The following is a 20,571-nucleotide window of genomic DNA, read 5'->3' on the forward strand; positions in this document are numbered from 1 at the left end:
TCACTTCATTCATCGTTTCATTACATGGAGGTGCTAAAACCTATCAGAATTAAAACTCACAGGGGTACACATGCAGTGCTTGCACTGGGTGTGGAATTCAGACTGTTCCCTTCTCAGGAAAAGAACAAAGCGTGATAAGGCGTTTAATTATCAGTAAACTCTCTTGGCACCAAGCCTCCACGATGGCCTCTTTGCACATGACATCACAGATGTGCTCACACATTGTTACGGAGCCACATTTATGCGTTGAGGTTAAAGAAGTCCCACTCCACAGGCTTTAGGAGTTATGCCAAACTTGCAAAGACAAGGCTTTAATAGTATGAGCAGTGACAGAGCATAGCTGGTTAAGCATCTACATTTTGGAGCCAGACCTCTCTGGGCAGCTCCTGACTCACCAGCTGGTGGCTTGGGCAAGTTTCTTAACCTCTCGGTGCTTCAGTCATTTGATCCATCAAATAGAGACCAATACCAACGGTCCCCACCTCAGTGGCTTATCACAGCGAGTAAAGGAGTTAACACCTGTAACATGCTGGTAACCGTGCCTGGCACCTAAGTGCTAGCCAAGGACTTGCTATCATTATTGGTCCAAAAGAAATTCGGACACCACTCACCTCTGGTATGCCAGAGCCGCAGGCATATGGAGCAAACACCCGCACCAGGGAGACGGCCAAAAATGCAAAGAGCAGCGCCCACAGGATGTACATTAGGTAATTCAGAATGTAAGCACTGGCACCCTACACAATACACACAGACGGGAAAGAAAACGTGAGTCCTCAAGTACCGGCGCCTGGACCCACCCCCGCGCGTCCACTGTGAGAGCGAAGCTGGCGGCGGCAGGTTCCCGCCCAGCTGTGGGAACACAAAGGCCGCCGCCAGCCCTCTCTGCCGGGGCTCCCGCTGTATGCAGTACCCGCAGGCCCGGCCCTGGCTGCATCCCCAAGAGTGGGTGGCGCAGGGGAGAGCTCAGCAGGAATGGACACCATGAAGGAAACTTGGTGGGAAAGCGCCCCTTGCACAAGCGCTAATGAAAGGGAAGTGCAGACAATGCTGCCAGCGAGCCCCTGGAAGATTCGCTTTGTGCCCTCTGCAGTGGATGGGTCTCTACACTTTTGTTAAGACCACACCCAAGCCACAGCAAGCAACCCCACTGCCAGCAAACAGGGGTCTGAGCTGTATTTTGGAATCCTGCTACTCCACATGTTGTCCCAGGACCAGCAGCATGAGCACTGCTAGGGAGACTGTTAGAAATGCACATTCTCGGGCCATACCCCTGACTTGCTGAATCAGAAATTCCAGGAGAAGGGTCCAGCAAATATATTTTAACCCACCCTCCAGGGCATTTTGATGCATGCTGACAACTGAGAAGCACTATTAGAGGGGGAAAAGCCATCAGCTCCTTCAGAGTAATTTACTGAACCATTTATTCCAAATTATCTGATGGGAAGAGAACGCTTTCTGGCCAAACCCACCATCTGTGGTCTCTTCAGCCCGGCAGCCATCTGGATTTTACTCAAGTCCGGGGGAAGGAAATAGAGGTCGGGTGTGAGGCAGGCCATGGCCACGGCCACATGTGTGTGCCTGTTAAGATGCAAAAACCTGTCCCGGAGGCAGCTCCGGCCTTCCGAGCACATATATTCACACCCAATGTGTTGAAAAACCAGACTGAGGGATATCTTTCAACCACTTAAACATGTCCTTTTTTGGGAGACTAAAACTAACTTCTCACTCTCGCTAACAGTAATTCTTTGAATCAAAGTATAAATCTTAAAAATGGTTGAAAAGACAGCCGGCCATATTTCCCCCAAGTACGTCCTGCAAGGGAGAGAAGAAATAAATCAAATCTGGCGCCTGGCCAGCGCCGCAGGCCGCGCCCAGCAACCCAAGCAGGGCAGGTATTTGGGGATAATGGAGAGCAGTGAGAAGGTGTGAGATTTCAAGATCCCTGTCTACTTCAGAGATTTGGAGGAATCCATTTTCAATTTCACGCACAAAGAGGTTTAGTAAAACAGCAAAGTGCATTCCAAACGCCCTTGGCTCGGGTAAGAGCTGCGGGGGAGGGCAGCGATGGAACATGGATTCAATGTATCTCCCCAGGAGAGCTCCAGCCTGAACGGGCCTCACATTTGCCCTAACGGGAAGCTTGGCCACCTGGCCTCCCACCCCTTCACCTAGCGGCTCCTAGCTGTTGTGCTGACAACTGAATTGGGTTAGAAGTTAACCGTTTCCCAGAGCTAAGTAGCACCCAAGGCCCCGAAGGCAAGGGCCCACCCCCAGGGTTCGCCACCATATCCCCTGTGCGGGAGCAGTCCTAGAAACCACTTTAATGAGCTCCTAAAATGCACTGAAAGATGACAAAGCACAGAGATTCCACTTCACACCCTAGAAGGGCTTATAATCAAAAAGGCAGATAATAACCAGCCTCGGCTAGCATGTGGAGAATCCGGAACCCTTTCGCACGGCTGGGGCAGCCACTTTGGAAAATCGCCTGGCAGTTCTACAAAAGAATAAGCATAGAGTTCCCCTGCAACCCAGCCATTCCACCCTAGGTAGAGACCCAAAAGAAAGGAAATGTGTATTCCCACAACAATTTGCACACCAATGTGCATATCAGCATTATTCACAATAGCCCAAAAGTGGAAGCAACCCAGGTGTCCATCAGTGGATAGATAGATAAATAAAATGTGGTGTGTGCACACAATGAAATACTATTCAGGCCTAAAAAGGACTGAAGTTCTGATGAATGCTACAACATGAATGGACCCTGAAGACATTATGCTGAGTAAAAGAAGCTAGACACAAAAGGACAAATGGTGTATGTTCTACTTACATGAAACATCTAGAATAAACAAGTTCATAGAGACAGAAGGCAGGGGCAGGGGGGAGTGACTGCTAATGGGAACACGGATTGGCAGGACAAGGGGGGGTGAAGCATGATGAAAATGTTCTAAAACGATCATGGTGATGATAGCACAAGTCTGTGAATATACTAGAAAACCCCTGAATTCTATGGATTAAATCAGTGTATTATATGGTATGTGAATTCCATGTCAATAAAGTTGCCATTAAAAAAAAAAAACTTATCTTTTCTCCTTAATTAGAAGCATAATCAACAAACACCCTCAGTAAGAAGGATAAAGGCAAATACATAAAAGGCGTTTAGAAAAAAGACTGTACCCCTAAAACAGGGGGCAAGAGTTTTCCGCCTGAATTCGAGTGGTAGCAGCAGGGCTATGAAAAACCAAGTCCTGCCAGGATGAAAGCAGGGGTGACTTCCCAGGAACCCCGCCCTGACACCCACCTCTGACTGGTTTACCAGCAGCTCCGACCACTTCTGCCACAGGGGACACTTGTCCCTGTCCTCAAACGTGGTCTCGTTGGAAGTCCAGCAGCACTGCTCGTGGCTGTACCAGAAGGCGGACAGGCAGACCCCCTCCTTCAGGTCCGTCATCCAGTCCACGGCGAGGTCGATGACCCCAGCCAGGGTGCCTGAGGGAAGGAGAGGTGAGCACTCACCCCGCAGTGCCCAGAGTGCGTGTGCGGGTGGGGAGCTGCCACAGGAGGACGTGGGCCATCGGGTGGCTGCCACTCTCTGGGGGAGCATCTCAGGGGACACCGCATTAGTTAGCACTTGTTGGATTTTTTGTATTTGGGGTAAGCACCTGCGGCTCTGTACAGGGAAATAACTGAATGGAGGGGGACAGCAGGACACAGAAGGCCCAGCGCAGGGCCCTGTGAGGAGTGCCCCAGGCCAGGCCTCGTCTCCACACCCCCTGCCAACCCCTTGGCGCCAGGGCCCACCCGCCTTGGCCCTGGATCCCACTCCTCCCCCACCTCAGGCCCTGTGCTGATAACACGGCCTTCTTTCTCCCTCTCTCCGTCCCACCTGCCCCTCCAGCCACCACAGTCTCTTTCCTTGTCCTTATGCGCTTCCCATCCCACCTGCTCCGCAGCCCTAGGCACCCCCCCCAGACGTCTATGTTGCTAAGGGAATGCCCTCCGTTAGCCCTGAAAACCAAGGCCTGCTGGCCAATGCCCACCCACTACCCCTTTCAATAAATAAAGTTTTACTGGCACACAGCCAAGCCCACCCATTTACGTACTGTCTATGACTACTTTCACATTACAACAGCAGAAAAAAACCGAAAACACTGACTTCCTGGCAAAAGTTTGCCAATCACTCTTCCAGATCTCTTGGCATCAGTGCACATGGGCGACCACTTCACCCTTCTAGAAACATCTAATTCCCTTGGCTTCTACAACATTAGCGCCTCCTGGTTTCCTGCTAGCTGTTTGGTTTTCTCAGTCTCCTGTCTCTTCCCCTACTCGTCTACCCAACTACTAAAAGGTATATTTCCTCACAGCTTGACTTAGGCCCTTTCTCTCTTTTCACATTAGGCTCTTGACCCAGGCAGCCTTATTCATGCCCTTCTGTTTACTGCAAAGCCAAAAAGGTACATCAATTGCCAGGCCTTTTCCAGGCACCCCCCCACCTACTGTAGGGTGAAAAAGAAGACAGCCCATGCCGTCAGCCTCTACGTGCCCCTGGCAGATGTTGCTAATCAATCATGACACTCTCGTGGACACACACTCACAAACCTTTTTAACAGAGCCCAGGGTAGCCAATGCCATGGAGAAGAACTGTCAAACGATATGAAGTCTATTTGCCTTCCTGGGTCTACTGGGCAGCTCCATTCAAACTCACTGGGTCCAATGTTGAACTAAATGATCTTCCGCCCAACCTCAGCTTTAGGCTCAGGTGAGAGAGCAGCCCTACAGCCCAGGTGCTTGTCCAAACGAGAAACCTAGGTATGCTTCTCTCTTCCAGCCAATCCCACCATGGTGATTCTACCTGTGAAACAGCTCTTGCATCTCTCTACTTCCCCCCTTCCCCTCTGCCTCTGCTGCCCTTTAGACCACCATCTTGGGACTGTTTCTGGCCTGAACCACTGCAAGAGCCTTCTCTCCAGACAACAGACAAAAAAATTAAGTAAAGTGGGCCTTCATTTGAAGGTGGTAAATGCAAGAGAGAAAAATAAAGCAGGCTAAAATGGTGCAGCCTCTTTGGAAAATAGTCCAGCAGGTCCTCAGAAAGTTAAACACAGACTTTCCATTTGGACCTGCAATTCTACTCCTAGGTATACACCCAAGAAAAAAGAGATTGTACATCCATTCAAAAACTTGTACACGAATGTTCACAGCAGCATTATTCACAATTGGCAAGAGGTGGAAACAACCCAAGTGTCCATCATCAACAGATGAATGGAAACACAAAATGTGGCCTAGCCACACAATGGAATACAACACAGTCATAAAAAGGAATGAAGCGCTGACACATGCTACAATACACATTATGCAAAGTGAAAAAATCCAGTCGCAAAAGACCACATACTGTGATACCATCGATGTGAAATATCTAGAACAGGCAAATCTATAGAGATAGCAAGTAGATAAGTGTTTGCCAGGGGTTCGGGGGAGGGGGTTCGGGGGGCAATGGCTATTGGGTATGGAGGTTCTTTTTGGAGTGATGAAATATTTTGGCATCAGATGGTGGTCATTTTGCAAAACTGCAAACACAGTAAAAAGCCCTGAACTGAACACTTTAAGTGGGTGAGTAGAATGGTATGTGATTTCTATCTCAGAGAACTATTTCAAAAATAAAAAAAGAAACAAAGCAGCTGAGGGGGATGAGAGACAGGACAGGGAGGGATGTGATTTGAGAAAGCGTGCTCAGGGAATGCTGTAGATGGAGGTGGCATTTGAACGAAGACCTAAAGAAGGTACAGGAGGGGGTCGTGCAGATATTCAGGGACAAGACTGATGATCTCGCCAAGTCCCACCATTATACAGGCATTCATAATCACACGATTTCCCACTCCACATTCACTGCCGATGGAAGCGCTCTGGCCGCGCGGCAGTGACTACACTTCCATCTGTGGTACAACAGCGACACTCAGTGGTCACTCCCTGTACATGCCCTGCAGAAGAGACGCTGCTGGGTCTCCTTTGCAGAGAGTGCCACGGGGGCCATAGGCCAGGCAATGGGACCCGAGTCCTCCCCTCCCGGAAAGGGGAAAGCCCCCAATGCCAGGGCATGATCTCCAGAGCTACTGTTCCACTACTCTGCACAGGTTGTCGGGCAGTAGTAGGTTTTCCTGAAAGAACTGACAGAAATCTGGTTGCAACTGAAGGCAACTGGTCAAAATCCAGATTTGTTTGCAATAGCCCGATCTGGCTCCGAAATTAGTCAATGAATCCAGACTGTGTGTGTACTCTAGCTAGACACCAGAAGAGCTATTCTAAGGTTCTTCAATTCCCCTCTTTCTTTCTCCTCCTTAGCAGCTAGAAATGACAGCAAACTGTAATATCTTATAAATCTATTCTAAATAAGGACATCAAAATTCGCAGCCATCTCCCACGTCATCCACCTTCAAGCATCTTCATTTATGACATGCTACGATGGACAGAGCCGTTCCAAGCCCCTTCTATGATCATATCTACAATTGAACAAGTATCACCCAGGAATTGAAATTCTCTGCAATCACAGAATTACATTTCTGCCCTTTAGTGTTCTGTCTTTCTTACAGCCCTGACTATATTCTACCTAATTTATAATTAATTCCTGGGTCAATCCTCTAACAATAACTATTATCCTGTTATATTTAGGGGATTTTAATGGACCCCTTTGACATGTTCAAACTTTTTATTCTCATACAATAACCTTCACATCCCTCTAAATAGAAATGTCTCAAGAAACTATTTCTATGCCAAGTCCGTGTGTTTTCATGTTGAGAGGGCAGGTTTCTCATCCATTCACTCTGGAAACATCTAGGGATCAGAAATACAGGGTACCAAATATGGTATTGGAGTTATAAAAATGAAGGACACAGAGTAAGATCAATGATTGGCTAGAGATCTTTCCCCTAGGTCGACCTCGGATCTATGGGTGACTAGCATTATTTGGAGTATCTTAGGATGTTTAAAATTCATTACATAACCTGCCCATATCACTAAAAGCCAATCTTATGAGGTGTTTTATTATTGGGGATCTCAAAGTTCCTGTATTTTGTTCCCTTCTAAAAAAACAAGTACTAGAGAATGGGAAATGTGTGCTTTCAATAAAACCTAGTATGGTAAGAAACCCTCACACTGGGTGGAAAGAGCCGGCCAACTCTGTAATTACAGCTCTCCAGACGCCTGTGCTTGGGGTCATGCCTTATTGATGATAGACTGTTATATTAAATATACAGCCATGTATTTTGCTCTTATATATTTCAAATAATAGATCCCTTGGATGGGAGTAAAAAAGAAACACTCCATATTCTGAATTTCATTCTAAACAGCTGGTGCTGGGTAGTTTGAGGCGCACCTCCAGCCCTGCCCCAGGAGCTCCAGCTCCCTCCCTTACCTGCCAGCAGGCCAATGAGCAGCATCACGACCCATCCCGACCAGGCATCCAGCAGGCCCTTGATGAACTCCCATATGGACTCCTTGCTTTTGCTGGTGATCTAGAAGCAGAGCAGAGCACAGCAGTTGAGCCAGACACCTTTTCCCATTCATGCTTCCTTCCCTGAAACTGTTTCCTTGAGAAACAGGGCGTTTGAGAAAGGTCATGTAATTAGGCAGGTGAATCCCCAACCACAATATTCTGCCTGTTCCCCACCCCGATGACAAAACAGGCTTTCCTGATCACAGAGCTACCAACACACCATCACAGTCTCCAAAGAATTAGCACACAAAAAGAAGATTCACTTAATTTTTAAAAAAGCATACTAAATGTGCGTTAATCTCTGATTATTTAAAAGGTGTTCTGAAGGGAGACATCAATTAATTCAATGTTATTTCGAGGATGAGATAGTACTGCTTACCTTACATTGTAAGGGCTGTTCATAAAAGATCCTTTTTAACAGAGACTAAATTTCCTTTTGTTTTCAAGGCCAAATTTTCACAGCAAGAGCTCTGAATTTGCCAGGCAAGACCACGTTGACCCTGTCAGAAGCGTGTCCACATACATCACAAGACCACCCTTCACTTCCTTGTGTTAACAGAAGCCTACATTCCTCTGAGACCATCATTCCCCACACAACCCTTTAGAGGAGAGGCCAGCAAACGTCTTCTGTAGAGGGCCGGACAGAGAATGTTTTGGCTTGGCAGGCCACACGGCCTCTCCACCTTGGACAATCCATAGACAAATAAGGTATGGCTGGGTGCCAAGAAAACTATTGGTAAAAACAACTGAAAAAGCAGATCTGGCCTGGAGGCTGTAGTTTGCTAACCCCTGTTCTAGAGTGACGACTGCTCCATCTCCCACATTTTCCTCCATGTTGGAGCCAAAAGCCAAGAGATTTCCAGATGTTCAATGTCAGTATCAGGTCACTGGTCTCCCACCAATGTCCACCTTTGAGCCTTGGACCTCCAGCTCTACCATTTTTCCCGTTGTCACTGTCAACTATCAACCCCAGGCAGCTTCCCTCATCCAGAGGGAATCTCAAGAATGGGCTGTTTTCCTCTCTTCCTTCTGGAGTTACACTGCCTAGGATCTAGCCCCTGCCCTCCTCTCCACTCTCTTCCACATGGACCCCGTGGGGCAGCCATAAGGAACCCGCTGCCATGTCCCCAGTTCTCTACTTTATGCTATTTCACCCGCGGCTGGGGCTTCACATCCCTAAGGGTGGAACACGCCCTTGCCTTCCTTCACCTAGGCCAGCCCTCGCTCCTTCCTCAAGATGTCAGGAAGCAGACTCACATCTGGGAAATCTGACCTCTGCCCATTTCTGGCAGGCACACAGTTCCTTTATCTTCTCTGCCATGGCCCCTGACATTCAATAAGTTAAATGTTTCCTGTTAATCTTCCCTATTCGACTTCAGAGCTGGGGTGGGGACCTCACAACCTATTTTGTATTGCCTATGAGCTAAGAACGATTTTACATTTTTAAAGGCTGTAAAAAAAAAAAAAAAAGAAAAAAACTTAGGTGAAAATGTAAAGCTTAGGTCCGAAAATTTATTTAACTGTGGCTCTTCACACACAAAAGTTGGCCATCCCCTGTTCTAGATCAGTGTGGGCAGGAGGGCAATTTTATTCATCTTCGGGTATATCCTTGGTACCCAGCCCTCTGACTGGTGTATTGGAAAGGTTTGAGACATTCTGCCTGAATGAATGAATGACTTACTAACCTTGAGTCATTCATTATCCCTATCCAGTGTCTTTCTTCCCCCACCCTCCAGAAATGTCTGTGTCCCTCCTCCTACAGGCCTGCCTGGACTCTGCCTCACTCCTGACCACCTGTCCTCCTCCTTTCACCGCCAACCTCCAAGAAAGGGTCACGACGCCATCACACTCCCCAGCTCAGCAATCACCCTGAGACGACCCTCAAGTAGGCTCCCCTTGCTTCTCCTACTTCCCCTCTCTATGAAGGGTTGACCCTGTTAGTGGCCCCCCATGACCCTCTCTCCTCTTCTCCCTGGGGACCACTGTTGGCAGGCTCCCCTCCTTCACCGCCACCTCCTGCTTCTGAGCATCCTCACCAGCTCTGAGTCCACCTCCCACACCCATACCTGCTAAATGCTGGCCCTACCCAGGGTCCTGGCTGCCTCCTTACATTCTTCCTTTCTGTCCTTGGCCACCTTCACCACTGCCAAGGACCCATCATCCTCCATTGCAGCCCTCACCTCTCCCTTCAACGGTGTGGAGCTAGCCCCACCTGCCAACCAGAGACCCTGAGCTGCACATCAGGCAAGCAGCTCCGACGAAAAGCGTCCAAGACAAAACTCACTGTCCTCTCCCTGAAAGCTGTGTCTCCCCCATTCCTCCTTGAAGTTAAAGGCACCAGCCCAGGGGTTGACCCCCTCAATCCTGACCACCACTCCACCCCCAGATAATTTTTGAGCCTAAGCCCCTCTGTCCATTTGCACTTAAGCCTCTTCAGTCAGGCCTTCTTCCTCCTCGTCCAGAACCGACTGCACAGCCTCCTGCCTCTCCCTCCGCCCTGCACCTTGATTAGAGTCCTTGCTTTTGAGACAAAACACGAATTCCTCCCCAAGGTCCACCTGTTTGCTGCAAACATGGCCCTGCCGTCCATGTTCCAGACTCACCTCTGCATCCCGGGCTGTGAAGCCACAACTGGCACCTCAGAGCCCCTGGACACTGCCCAAATGCGCCACATCCTTTCGGGGCCCTGTGTCTCAACAAGGAGGCTGCCATGGCACTTAGAATCCTTTCCTCTTTCTCTGCCCAGTAAACCCAGTCATTCATTAAGACCCAATTGAAGTATCACCCACTCCGAAAATCCCTTTCCTGGCTGTCCCTCCTATGTGAACCCTTGGCACTGGACTCCAAAGTCCACTGTGGCCACTAACATAGACTGACTGCCAGTCAGATGCCAGGTACTGTAATTGTCCTGTTCACAAGCACACAATCCCATTTACTCTTCAGCATAATTACCTCCACCTTGACAAAAGAGAAGATCGGGCCCAGAAACGGCACCCATTTTCAAAAGCCACCCAGCGTGCAGGTGTCAAGGGCAGGCTGTGACCCCAGATGACCTGGTTCCAGGGTCCCTTCCTGGTCCTCCTCAGAGCCCAGAGCACCTGGTACCTCTGTCTCTCCCACTGGCCCAGCCCGGTGCACGGCACAGAAACCCAAGTCCCCGCTATTGAATGAAAGCTACTACTGAGGGAAAACATGCTGCCGCTGCGGGAAGGAATCCTTTCCACGCACACTCACGAAGGCCACATACCTTTCTGTGTCGGTCGGTGTCCCGCGACTTTTCCCTCAGCCAGTCGATGGTGTGGAAGTCCTCGTATGTCCCCACATCAGGGAACGGCTCGTCGAGGAAATCCATCAAGTTTCCAGAGCTACTCATCTCTCCTAGTTACACCTGGAAGAGGAGAGCTGGCGGTAGCAAATGTGAGCGGGGCAGCCGCAGGGACCTGGCAGGGACCCGGCAGAGATCCGACAGAGAGCTGGCAATGGACGCGTGTCCTTTTCTGGCGTGAGGAAGCGATTCAGCTTGGGCCTCTCGGTTGTAACGAGATACATGCATTTCCGAAAAACTGCACATTCCACCAAGGCATGGCATAAAATTAAGATGGCCGGAGGGATAAACAGGGACGGGCCCGGCACTCAGGATCTATGCAACATGTAACTGAGTCTATAATTGGTTCTCCGGGGAGAAAAAATGGACAACTCAGGCAGGCAGCCCGTGTGATCGTCACGGCGGCAGATATTTAAAATGTACAAGGGTAGCAGAGTACAAATGCTAGCAAGGCTTTAATTAACAGGAATGAGGCGAGACCACCTGCACGTGGAAGAGCCCCCACCCCCACCCTGCTCCCCCCACCAGTGGCTCCTGCGGAGCAGGGCAAGGGAGGTGGGAACCCGCTGGATGGGTGAAGTCCCTCCCACGAGCTTGGGATGCAGGTACTCATTTTGAATTTTTCTTAAAATATAGTGCAAAGGGATGCTGCTGCCAGACCAGTGGCAAAGTGGAGGGTTTTCTCCTTTCCGACCTAAGATAACGATTCCACTCCCACTCCGCTTTGCCTAGAAAACGATCGCAACCTAACCGACACATCTCATCTTCCATGTTATACTGACTTTTCAGCCCACCTTCCAAATCATATAGGAGCTCATTTGAGAGGCAGAAAACACTTGGCAGCAGGCCCGACGTGCACCACCAGTATCCCTACAGTTGGCAGAAAAAATAATGAGCTCTTAAGAAGACAAGAGGTTGGAATGAGCACAAAATAAAAATGACTTGGGCAAAGAGCATGGAAATTTGAGTTATGGGGGAGGACCACAAAAGGGCTGGAAGAGATGGTTAAAGAATGAAGGATGGTTATAAAAATATTTGCGCGTGGCCTGCTCTCATTGCCATGATGGATTTTTATACTGGGGGACCCAGCCATGGGCTGATGAAACTGCATTTTAATCAAATAGAAAAGTCGCTAGGGGCAAAGCAGGGTAATCACCTTACAAGCAATAAAGTGCCATCATGATGGATTTATTGCCTGTCTGTGCAACTCGGCTGCTTTCAAACTTGGAAAGGCCCTTCCAGCTTGAAGTCTGAGCAGAGCCAAGTGGAAAACTCTACCCGCCGACAAGTACCCGGGAGGAGCACCACACTGCAGAAGTCAGTAGCAGCCAACAGTATAAGGGAAGGAGCAAAATTAGAAAGCCAACGCTTCATTCTCACTTCCATAAAACCAGGATGGAAATGGCCTCTTTTATGTGGTAAAGAACATGTCGGATAAGAAGAATAAGGTGACATACTGCCGACCACAGCGGGCAGCCAGGAGACGGAAGAGGAGACATCTGGACACTCTATTGAGAAAGGAGTTGGTGTCGTCTGAAATTTAACTACATCTCAAATCAACCTAGGCACTAACGCCTGAAATGACAAGGTACTCAGAGAACAATTATGTCTTTAAACTTTAGGGGAAACTGACATGGTCAGGGGAGACACAGAGCAAAAGAAACATGATCTAGTCTGCAGGGCCTGGCCAGTGCAAGGATGGGGCAGCATTGGAGAAGAGAGGCCAGGAGGACCTGGAGACGTGCAGGAAGACAGCAGGCAGGGAGCAGAAAGGAAAAGAGCCCTAGGGGGGAACCATCTGGGGGGTGGAGATGGATGAGGAACTAGAGTCCAGCCAGATGCAGGGGCAATAGGGAATGAACCCCAAGGACTTCACTGAGATATGAATTTAACTTCTGCCAGCTCAATAAAGTAAAAGGAGCAACCTGCCACATGGGCGATTATTCATTTGCACCCTAGAGGGGAACTCTTCTTCTATTTCTTCTCTCCCACTTGTTTCTGCTGGTGGGAGACATCTCTGCTGATGGCCTCAAGGCCATGGTTCCAAGGAAGGACTCAGACTTGATCATGAGTGGGGGGCAGCAAACTGCAGCCTTTGGGCCAACTCCAGTCTACCGGCTGCTTTTAGAAATAAGGTTTGATTGGTACCCACCACACACACTCTTTTACTACTGCTTGTGGCAGCTTTCACGCTGCTATGGCAAAGATGAGTGGTTCTGCTAGAGACCCCATGGCCCACAAAGTCCAAAACATTCACCGTCTGGTCCTCTGTAGAAAAACTCACCCATGCGGTAGACTGATTGCAAAATGGTCTGCATTCTCCCCCACTCCCTGAATCTACAGTCTTTTTTTTTTTTTAATTTGTATTGTGGTAACATATATACAACCCCAAATTTCCTATTTTAAAATACCACTTTCATGTGTACAATTCAATATATTAATTACATTCACAATACTGTGCCACCATCACCACCATCCATCAGCAAGATATTACCATCTTCTCAAAAGAAACTCTGCCCCCATTAAGCAGTAACTCCCCATTCCCCTCACCCCCTAACTCCTGGTAACTTGTAATCTAGTTTCTGTCTCTATGAAATTTTATTCTAGGTATTTCATATAAGTGGAATAATACAATATTTGTCCTTTGGTGTCTGGCTTCTTTCATTCAACACAATGTCTTCAAAGTGTATCCATGTCGTAGCATGTACCAGAACTTCATTCCTTGTTAAGGCTGAATAATATTCCCGCTTATGGATAGACCACAGTTTGTTTATCCATACACTTGTTGATGGCCACTTGGGTTGTTTGCACCTGTTTGCTATTGTGAATAATGCTTTTATGAACAATGGTGTACAAATATCTGAGTCCTTGTGTTTACTTATTTTCAGTATATATCTAAAAGTGGAATAGCTGGATCATATGCTAATTCTATGCTTAACTTTCTGAGGAACCACCAAACTGTTTTCCACAGCAGCTTCACCACTTTATAATACCACCAACAATGCACAGGGTTCATATTTCTCTCCATCATGGGCAACATTTTGTTTTCCATGTTGTAGTAATAGTCATCCTACTGGGTATGAGGTGACATCCCATTGTGGTTTTTGACTTGCATTTCCCTAATGGCTAATGAGGTTGAGTACCTTTTCATGTGCTTATTGGCCATTTGTAGCCCTCTGGAGAAAAATCTATTCAAGCCCATTTTTCAACTGAGTTGCCTTTTCATTGTTGACTTGTTGTATCCACAGCTTTTTCAATGTGACCTTGCAGCTCCTCTTCATCCAGATATGGAGTGGAATTCTCCACCCCCTGAATCTGGCTGCAGAAGTAGCAGTGTGCCTGTTCTGAGCCTAGACCCGAAATGGCCTTGCAGCCTCTGCTTTTTCTCTTGGAATTCTGCCTCTACCATGAGAAAAAGCCTAAGCTAGCCCATCAATAGATGAGAGACCACATGGAGTCAAGCTGGGTCATCTCAGCTGAGGCCATCCTAAATCAACCAGTCCCTACCAGCCACAGATTCATGAGTGAGCCCAGCCTAATGTGACCCAATCGAACCACCTAGAAGCTATAGATTCATGAGAGGAATCAGTAGTCACTATTTTAAGCCAATGAGTTTTTTGAGAGGGTTGTTATGTAGCAATAAGTAACAATGGATCACAGATACATTTTACTTGTGCTTCAGAGGAGAGGAGAACTGAAGGCTATATAAAGGTAGCTGCAGGACTGCAGAGCAAATAACCACAGGGGAGGAAGACTGGAGCAGCAGCAGATGACAAAGTTACCAAGAAGAGAATTTGAATCAGTTTGTGCAGGAGATCCCAGGAGGCCAAGGTCCAAGGCTCCAATGGAAGGAGACAACAGACTCTGTCCAGTAAAACATTTCACTGTACCCAAGGCCCGTGAAGAAGAGTGTGTGTTAACAATGTATTTTACAAGTCTGATATGGAAAGCAACTCTGAATCGGGTAGCTCACCCTTAGAACAAGAGACTTGTCAGGAGATATCTGCACCATGTAAAGGGAAACTGGACTTAGTGTAATTGGGTGTCGGCAATAACATAATGGTTTCCAGAAGAGAAAAGCAAGCAAGAAATCACCCAAATCAAGAAGGACAGAAACGAAGAGTATATTCAAGGCTTGACTGAACAACCAAAGCTAATCAAGGCTATCAGAAAGTCAGAACAAACGTCTGTCAGAAGCTATTCCCTCTACCTTGAACACCCTTCCTTTACTCTACCTGGAAAGTTCTTATTTACCCTCTAGAACCCAGTTCTCTTTCATCTCATCTGTGGGCCTCATGGTGATATCCCAAGAGGGAGCTGAAAAAACAGACTGCTGAGCTAAGGATCAGGCCCAAATAGTGCCCGGCCGTAGGGTTCTGCCTGGGCTTTTGGCTCTCTTTGCCTCAGTTTTCCCATCTGCAAAATGGGAATAGGAGTAGTACCTGCACCCAAAATACTTGTGGTGAAGATTAAATAAGTTAATATAGATGGTGGGAGTTCTTACCTAGCAAGTGTCTCAAGAGAGAGACCAGACAGAAGCAGTACCACCTGGTCTGACCTAACTCAGAAGTCATGCAGTGTCCCTTTCCCACATTCTATTCATGAAGGCAACCACAAAACTCCACCCAGGTTCAAAGACAGGGGAAATAGATACCCCGTCTCTTGACAGGAACATGCCAAGGTTCTAGAAGGGTGGTTGTGAGAGCACATCATGGACATGATTAACAGCACCGAATTATATATTGAATGTGGTTAAAGGGGGCAATTTAGGTTGTATATATGCTACTAGAATAAAACTTAAAGAAAACAAACCATAGGACTGTATAACACAAGCAAGGAGCCCTAATGTAAACCATGGGCTATCATTAATAAGGCAATTATGATAACATTTATAACAAATGTACCACACTAATGCAAAGTGTTAATAATAGGGGGATATATGGGAACTCTGTACCATCTGTATGATTTTTCTATAAACCTACAGTTTCTCTAGTTTTTTTTTTAAAAGAACTAGTGAGGCCTTTAAATATGAATCTATTCCTGCCTTTTTAATACCTTTTCCTAAAACCTCTTCCAAGCATTTACACTTGTCAGAGACTATTTTCTTTCAAATCTGAAATGCATCTATTTGAAGAGGAAAAGCTACACTAAATGAGAGATCCATGTTTTAGTCCCCAGGCTGGCCCTAAATTACCATGGGATATTCTCAGCTTACCCTCCCTGACTCTCACCACCCTCCTCTCGAAAACCAGGGTCCTGGGCCAGGCAGTTTAACAGATGCTTTCCCCTCTGAGGGCGTGAGCCAGCAACAGAAGCTCAGCACCAGCCCTTCACTCTCTCAGGGACAAGCAGACCTGTTTTTATTCATCATAACTATTTATCTCTACCACAGATAATGTTTAGGACTATGGAACTTTCCAGAAATTTCAGCGTTATCTTGGTTTCCAGGTGTTTTACATCAGTCAGTACAGAGCAGTGTCAGGGAAATTATGATTAGCTCATAACCTCAAAAGGGACACCTTCAAAAGCTACCCCTGACCACTGCTGCACTAACACCTACCAGGAGGGACCAAAACATTTCACTAAATCCAGAAGAGATTGATAAATATACATAAAGAGAAACCTATAGGTAAGCAATGGCCTCTTGCTGTTACCAGTAAAAAACTGGCAGTCTGTGCTTATCAGAGGGAAATGCACACTAGTAGCTACAACCAGAATTCCAGATGATTCCAGACAATTCCAATTTTTCTCTGGTCAGACCAAGGAAACACACAGATCAGCAAAGCGGGGATTAAATTGGGCAAAAACTGCAGAGAAAGTATAGGAAGTGAGTTATCTCGTATCTTTCAGTCCATCCTGTTTTTCTGAGAACTGCAGTTTTAGTGAACAAAAATCTAATGTTACCCATTTTAGTTAAATTCCAGAAATTGCTCCAAAGCTATTCCACAAGGCTGTGGAGCAGTCTGGAGAAGCTGGATGGGTCTGGGTTACCGGATAGGAAAGTCGGGCTTTTCTCCGTCCACCTTTGGGTTACCTGCACTCGGAAGAGCAGCAAGAGCGAGTGAGTGAGGGGTCTAGCCTCAGAACCCTTTCCTCCCGGCCTGTACAGACACGTGGGCAGCTAAAGGAGCCAGCTTTACATTTTGTTCTGGTTTGCTAGCTGCCGGAATGCAACACACCAGAGACGGATTGGCTTTTAATAAAAGGGGATTTATTTTGTTGGTTCTTCAGAGGAAAGGCAGCTAACTTTCCACTGAGATTCTTTCTTACGTGGAAGGCACAAGATGGTCTCTGCTGGTCTTTTCTCCCGGCCCCTGGGTTCCAACAACTTTCCCTGGGGTGACTTCTTTCTGCATCTCCAAAGGCCTGGGCTGAGCTGCTAGTGCTGAGATGAGGAATGCCAAGCTGCTTAGCAGTGCTACGTTGCAATCTCTCATTTAAGCACCAGCCAATTAAGTCAAACGTCACTCATTGCAGCAGACATGCCTCCTAGCTGACTGTAGATATAATTGGCAACAGATGAGGTTCACATACTGTTGGTTTATATCTGCAGCAACAAGACTAGGTATGCTCACCTGGCCAAGTTAACAACTGAATCTAACTAACACACATTTTAAGCATTTTTTTAAAGTTGAGATTTAACAACTACAACTAACTGGATTTTAGTACAGTCACAAGGTTGCACAACCATTACCACTGTCCGATTCCAACATTTCATCCCCCCTACAAGGAACCCCATACCCATTCCACCCACCCCTAGCACTAGTTAACCACGAACCTCCTTTCTATCCCTCTGGATTTGCTTATTCTGGACATCTCATATAGGTAGAATCACACAAAATGAAGACAATATGCTGGCTGCTTTCACTCAGCATCTTGTCTTCAAGGTCCGTCCATATCATAGCATGTATCAGCACTGTGGCCCTTTTTACGGCCGATTCGTGTCCCAGTGTATGAATAGAGCTCATTTTATTTATCCACCCACCTATGGAGGGACATTTGGTTGTTTCCATTTTTGCCTATCATGAATAATGCTGCTCTGAGCATTTGTGTACAAGTTTTTGCATGAGCACGTGTTTTCAATCCTCCTGGAGGCTTCATACAATCTACCTAGGAGTAGAGCTGCCGGATCATCTGGTAACTCTATGTCTAACCTTTTGAGGAACTGCCAGACTAAAATCATTTTTCTCAAGTGCACTTTCTATTGAAGTAAATTACACCCATAATAACGCCCAAGTCCCAGGAGCACAGTGGCGTGAACTTCAGCGAAGGGAACTCACCCACACCACCGGCCCGCAGAAGGCCCCGCCAGCCCCCTTTCAGGCCCTCCCTGCCCTCAAGGTAACCACTATCCTGACTCTCTCAGCACAGATTACTTTTCCCTGACTTAGAACTTTATATAAATGAAATCTTTAGTTCCCACCTGCTTTTGTTCTACATTATGTTGTAAGAGCCATTCACATTGTCAAGGGTAATTGTCATGTGTTCGTTCTATTTGTTCGAAAACAGGGTCATCAAACTTTTTCTGTAGGGGGCCAGATACTAAATACTTGAGGCTTTGCTCAGTAAATATCTGAGGCTCTGCAGGCCTTGAGGTCTTTGGTGGGACTATTCAACTCGGCCACTGTGACCCCAAAGTAGTCCCTGACAATACCTAAAGGAATGGATGACTGTGGCTATATGCCAATAAACCTTTCTCAACAACGCTAAAATTGAATTTCATATAATTTTCACGTCACACAATATTCTTCTTTGGATTTTTTTTCAACCACTGAAAAATATAAAAACCATTTTTAGCTCACAAGCTGTACAAAAGCAGGCAGAGGGCTGGATTTGGCCTGCGACTGTTGTTTGTCAACCTCTGCTCTCTTGAATTCGATTATGGAAATAAACCACAATGAACTTATCCATTCTACGGTGGATGGGCATCCGGGTTGTCTCCCACTTGGAGCCCTTCTGAACCACGCTGAACTATTTTCTGCATATCCACTCATAAATGCCATACTGCAGACCTCCCACTTGTCCCTCCAGGTGCCATCAGAACCTGACAATTTTCATGCCAGTTTTCCTCCCCCAGATCATTCCATGGCATATGACAGGCAAACTTTCTCTATTAGCTAATCCCCAGAAGACTTGGGCAGATGGAAAGAAAGGTCATAACTCAAATTTAAAAATGAAAAGTCTCCATCTGATCAGCAAGGCAGGCTAGCCAGCACAGGTGGTAACCACCAGCAGAGTCCCCTGCCTGCAAGGGCCTGAGATAAACTGCTATTAAAATCTCCTCCTGATCTCATGAGCTTCCCCAACAAGCTGTTCTCGCCACCTTTCTCCTTCCTGCCCCCTCGCAGCAACTTAATTGACATTCAGGGGGTGCAAACATGTCCCATAAAGGGCCAGATGGTAAACTTTTTCAGCCTGGTGGGCCAGACAATTTCAGTCTCGATGGCTCAACTCTGCAGCCATATACAGTATGTAAATGAATGTGGATGGATGGGTGCCAATGAAATAAAATTTTATTTACAAAAACAGGTGGCAGGCTGGATTTGGCCAGGGAGCTATGGCTTCCCGACCCCTGCTTTATCTACCCCAAACACTGACTGGGTACCTGCTACCTGCCAGGCTCCCTGGAGGCCCAGAGCCACCAGCATGCCTATGAGCTTCCCCTTCCAACTAAACCCAGCATGCAAATTATTCTGATCCACTGTGATTAGCACAGAGATAAGTAGCTACAGTCCTCCATCATAGGATTACTTAAGAGAACGAGACCTGGGAAATTCAACTAAAGGATCTCACTAGCAACATTTCAACCTTGAAGCTTTGGGAAAATAACAGGTTGCTCCTAACCCCACCCCCATGCACACACACATACAAACATTCCCACAGAGATATCTATCACAGCCTACAACATTTCTCCATCCCATGAGCTATTCTAATGCTTCAACATGCCAGGCGCTCTTGGCTCATGAACAAAAACTGGTCATGTCAGAGCTTTAATAAAATGTGCAAGGCTATCCATACTGCTTGCAAAATACTATGAAAGGAACAGGACACAAGATAAATTCTAGAACCAAACGACTGGAGCAGAGGACCACAGAACAGGATGGTGCCCCAAGAAATACAGCCAAAAAAGCTTCACTTCTTACAGATTTTCCTGAAGCGCCAATGAGTCCTCGCCAGCAGGCTTTGCCAAGTCCTTCTTGCAACCTCTGTGGCTTACCCAAGGCACTGAGCTCAGGAGCTAACGCCTGCAAGCTGCTGCTGCTTGGTGCTGACAGCAGCGGCAGAGGGGGGTGTCATTACACCATACGGCCACCAGAGGGGGCTTTGCGAAAGGTCCCTGCAGCCCACGCTGGGGAAGCTGGTGCTGGTCCCCCGGCAAACCTCCATCTGTTCTCTGAGACAGACAGACTGCCTCCTCCTTTCTCCATCTCGCTGCAACCTATACCTCCTGCCATCCACCAGCCTTGTCAGACTGAATGTGAAGCTCCTCGGTGCAAAGAGACAACCCCTTTCTGCCTTACCTGCCATCCTTCCCCTGGCCTTAGGACCTCAAGCCCTAACTCCTAACTCAGGTCCCTGGGGACCACCTGACACCCCAGCCCATGGCTCCAGACCTCTGTGCTGGTGATATGAGAGTCACTCACTCCCGTACCTGGGCCCATTCCTCTGCAGTCACCTTCCGTGGCTTCTCTTCTTCTACCTACCCTTTGACGCAAGGGCTCCCCAAAATGTGCTTATAATGAGCAAAAGTATCCAGACA

General features: G+C 47.3%; 1 protein-coding gene across 2 annotated transcripts in view; it reads right to left on the reverse strand.

Moving 5' to 3' along the window:
* Window positions 1-20,571, reverse strand: part of CLCN4 (chloride voltage-gated channel 4) — a 77,223-nt gene that overhangs the window by 41,798 nt on the left and 14,854 nt on the right. Inside the window, exons 2-5 of one of the 2 annotated variants that reach the window (XM_077146152.1) lie at window positions 10,734-10,874; window positions 7,406-7,505; window positions 3,299-3,486; window positions 612-734 (exon numbers count right to left, since the gene is read on the reverse strand). In XM_077146152.1, coding sequence (XP_077002267.1) covers window positions 612-734; window positions 3,299-3,486; window positions 7,406-7,505; window positions 10,734-10,859 — 537 coding nt within the window. In that variant the 5' untranslated portion in view covers window positions 10,860-10,874. The remainder of the gene's footprint in view (window positions 1-611; window positions 735-3,298; window positions 3,487-7,405; window positions 7,506-10,733; window positions 10,875-20,571) is intronic. The other variant, XM_077146153.1, reaches the window with a different exon arrangement.

This window comes from Tamandua tetradactyla, chromosome X, assembly GCF_023851605.1.
Source record: "Tamandua tetradactyla isolate mTamTet1 chromosome X, mTamTet1.pri, whole genome shotgun sequence".
Lineage (NCBI taxonomy): Eukaryota > Metazoa > Chordata > Mammalia > Pilosa > Myrmecophagidae > Tamandua > Tamandua tetradactyla.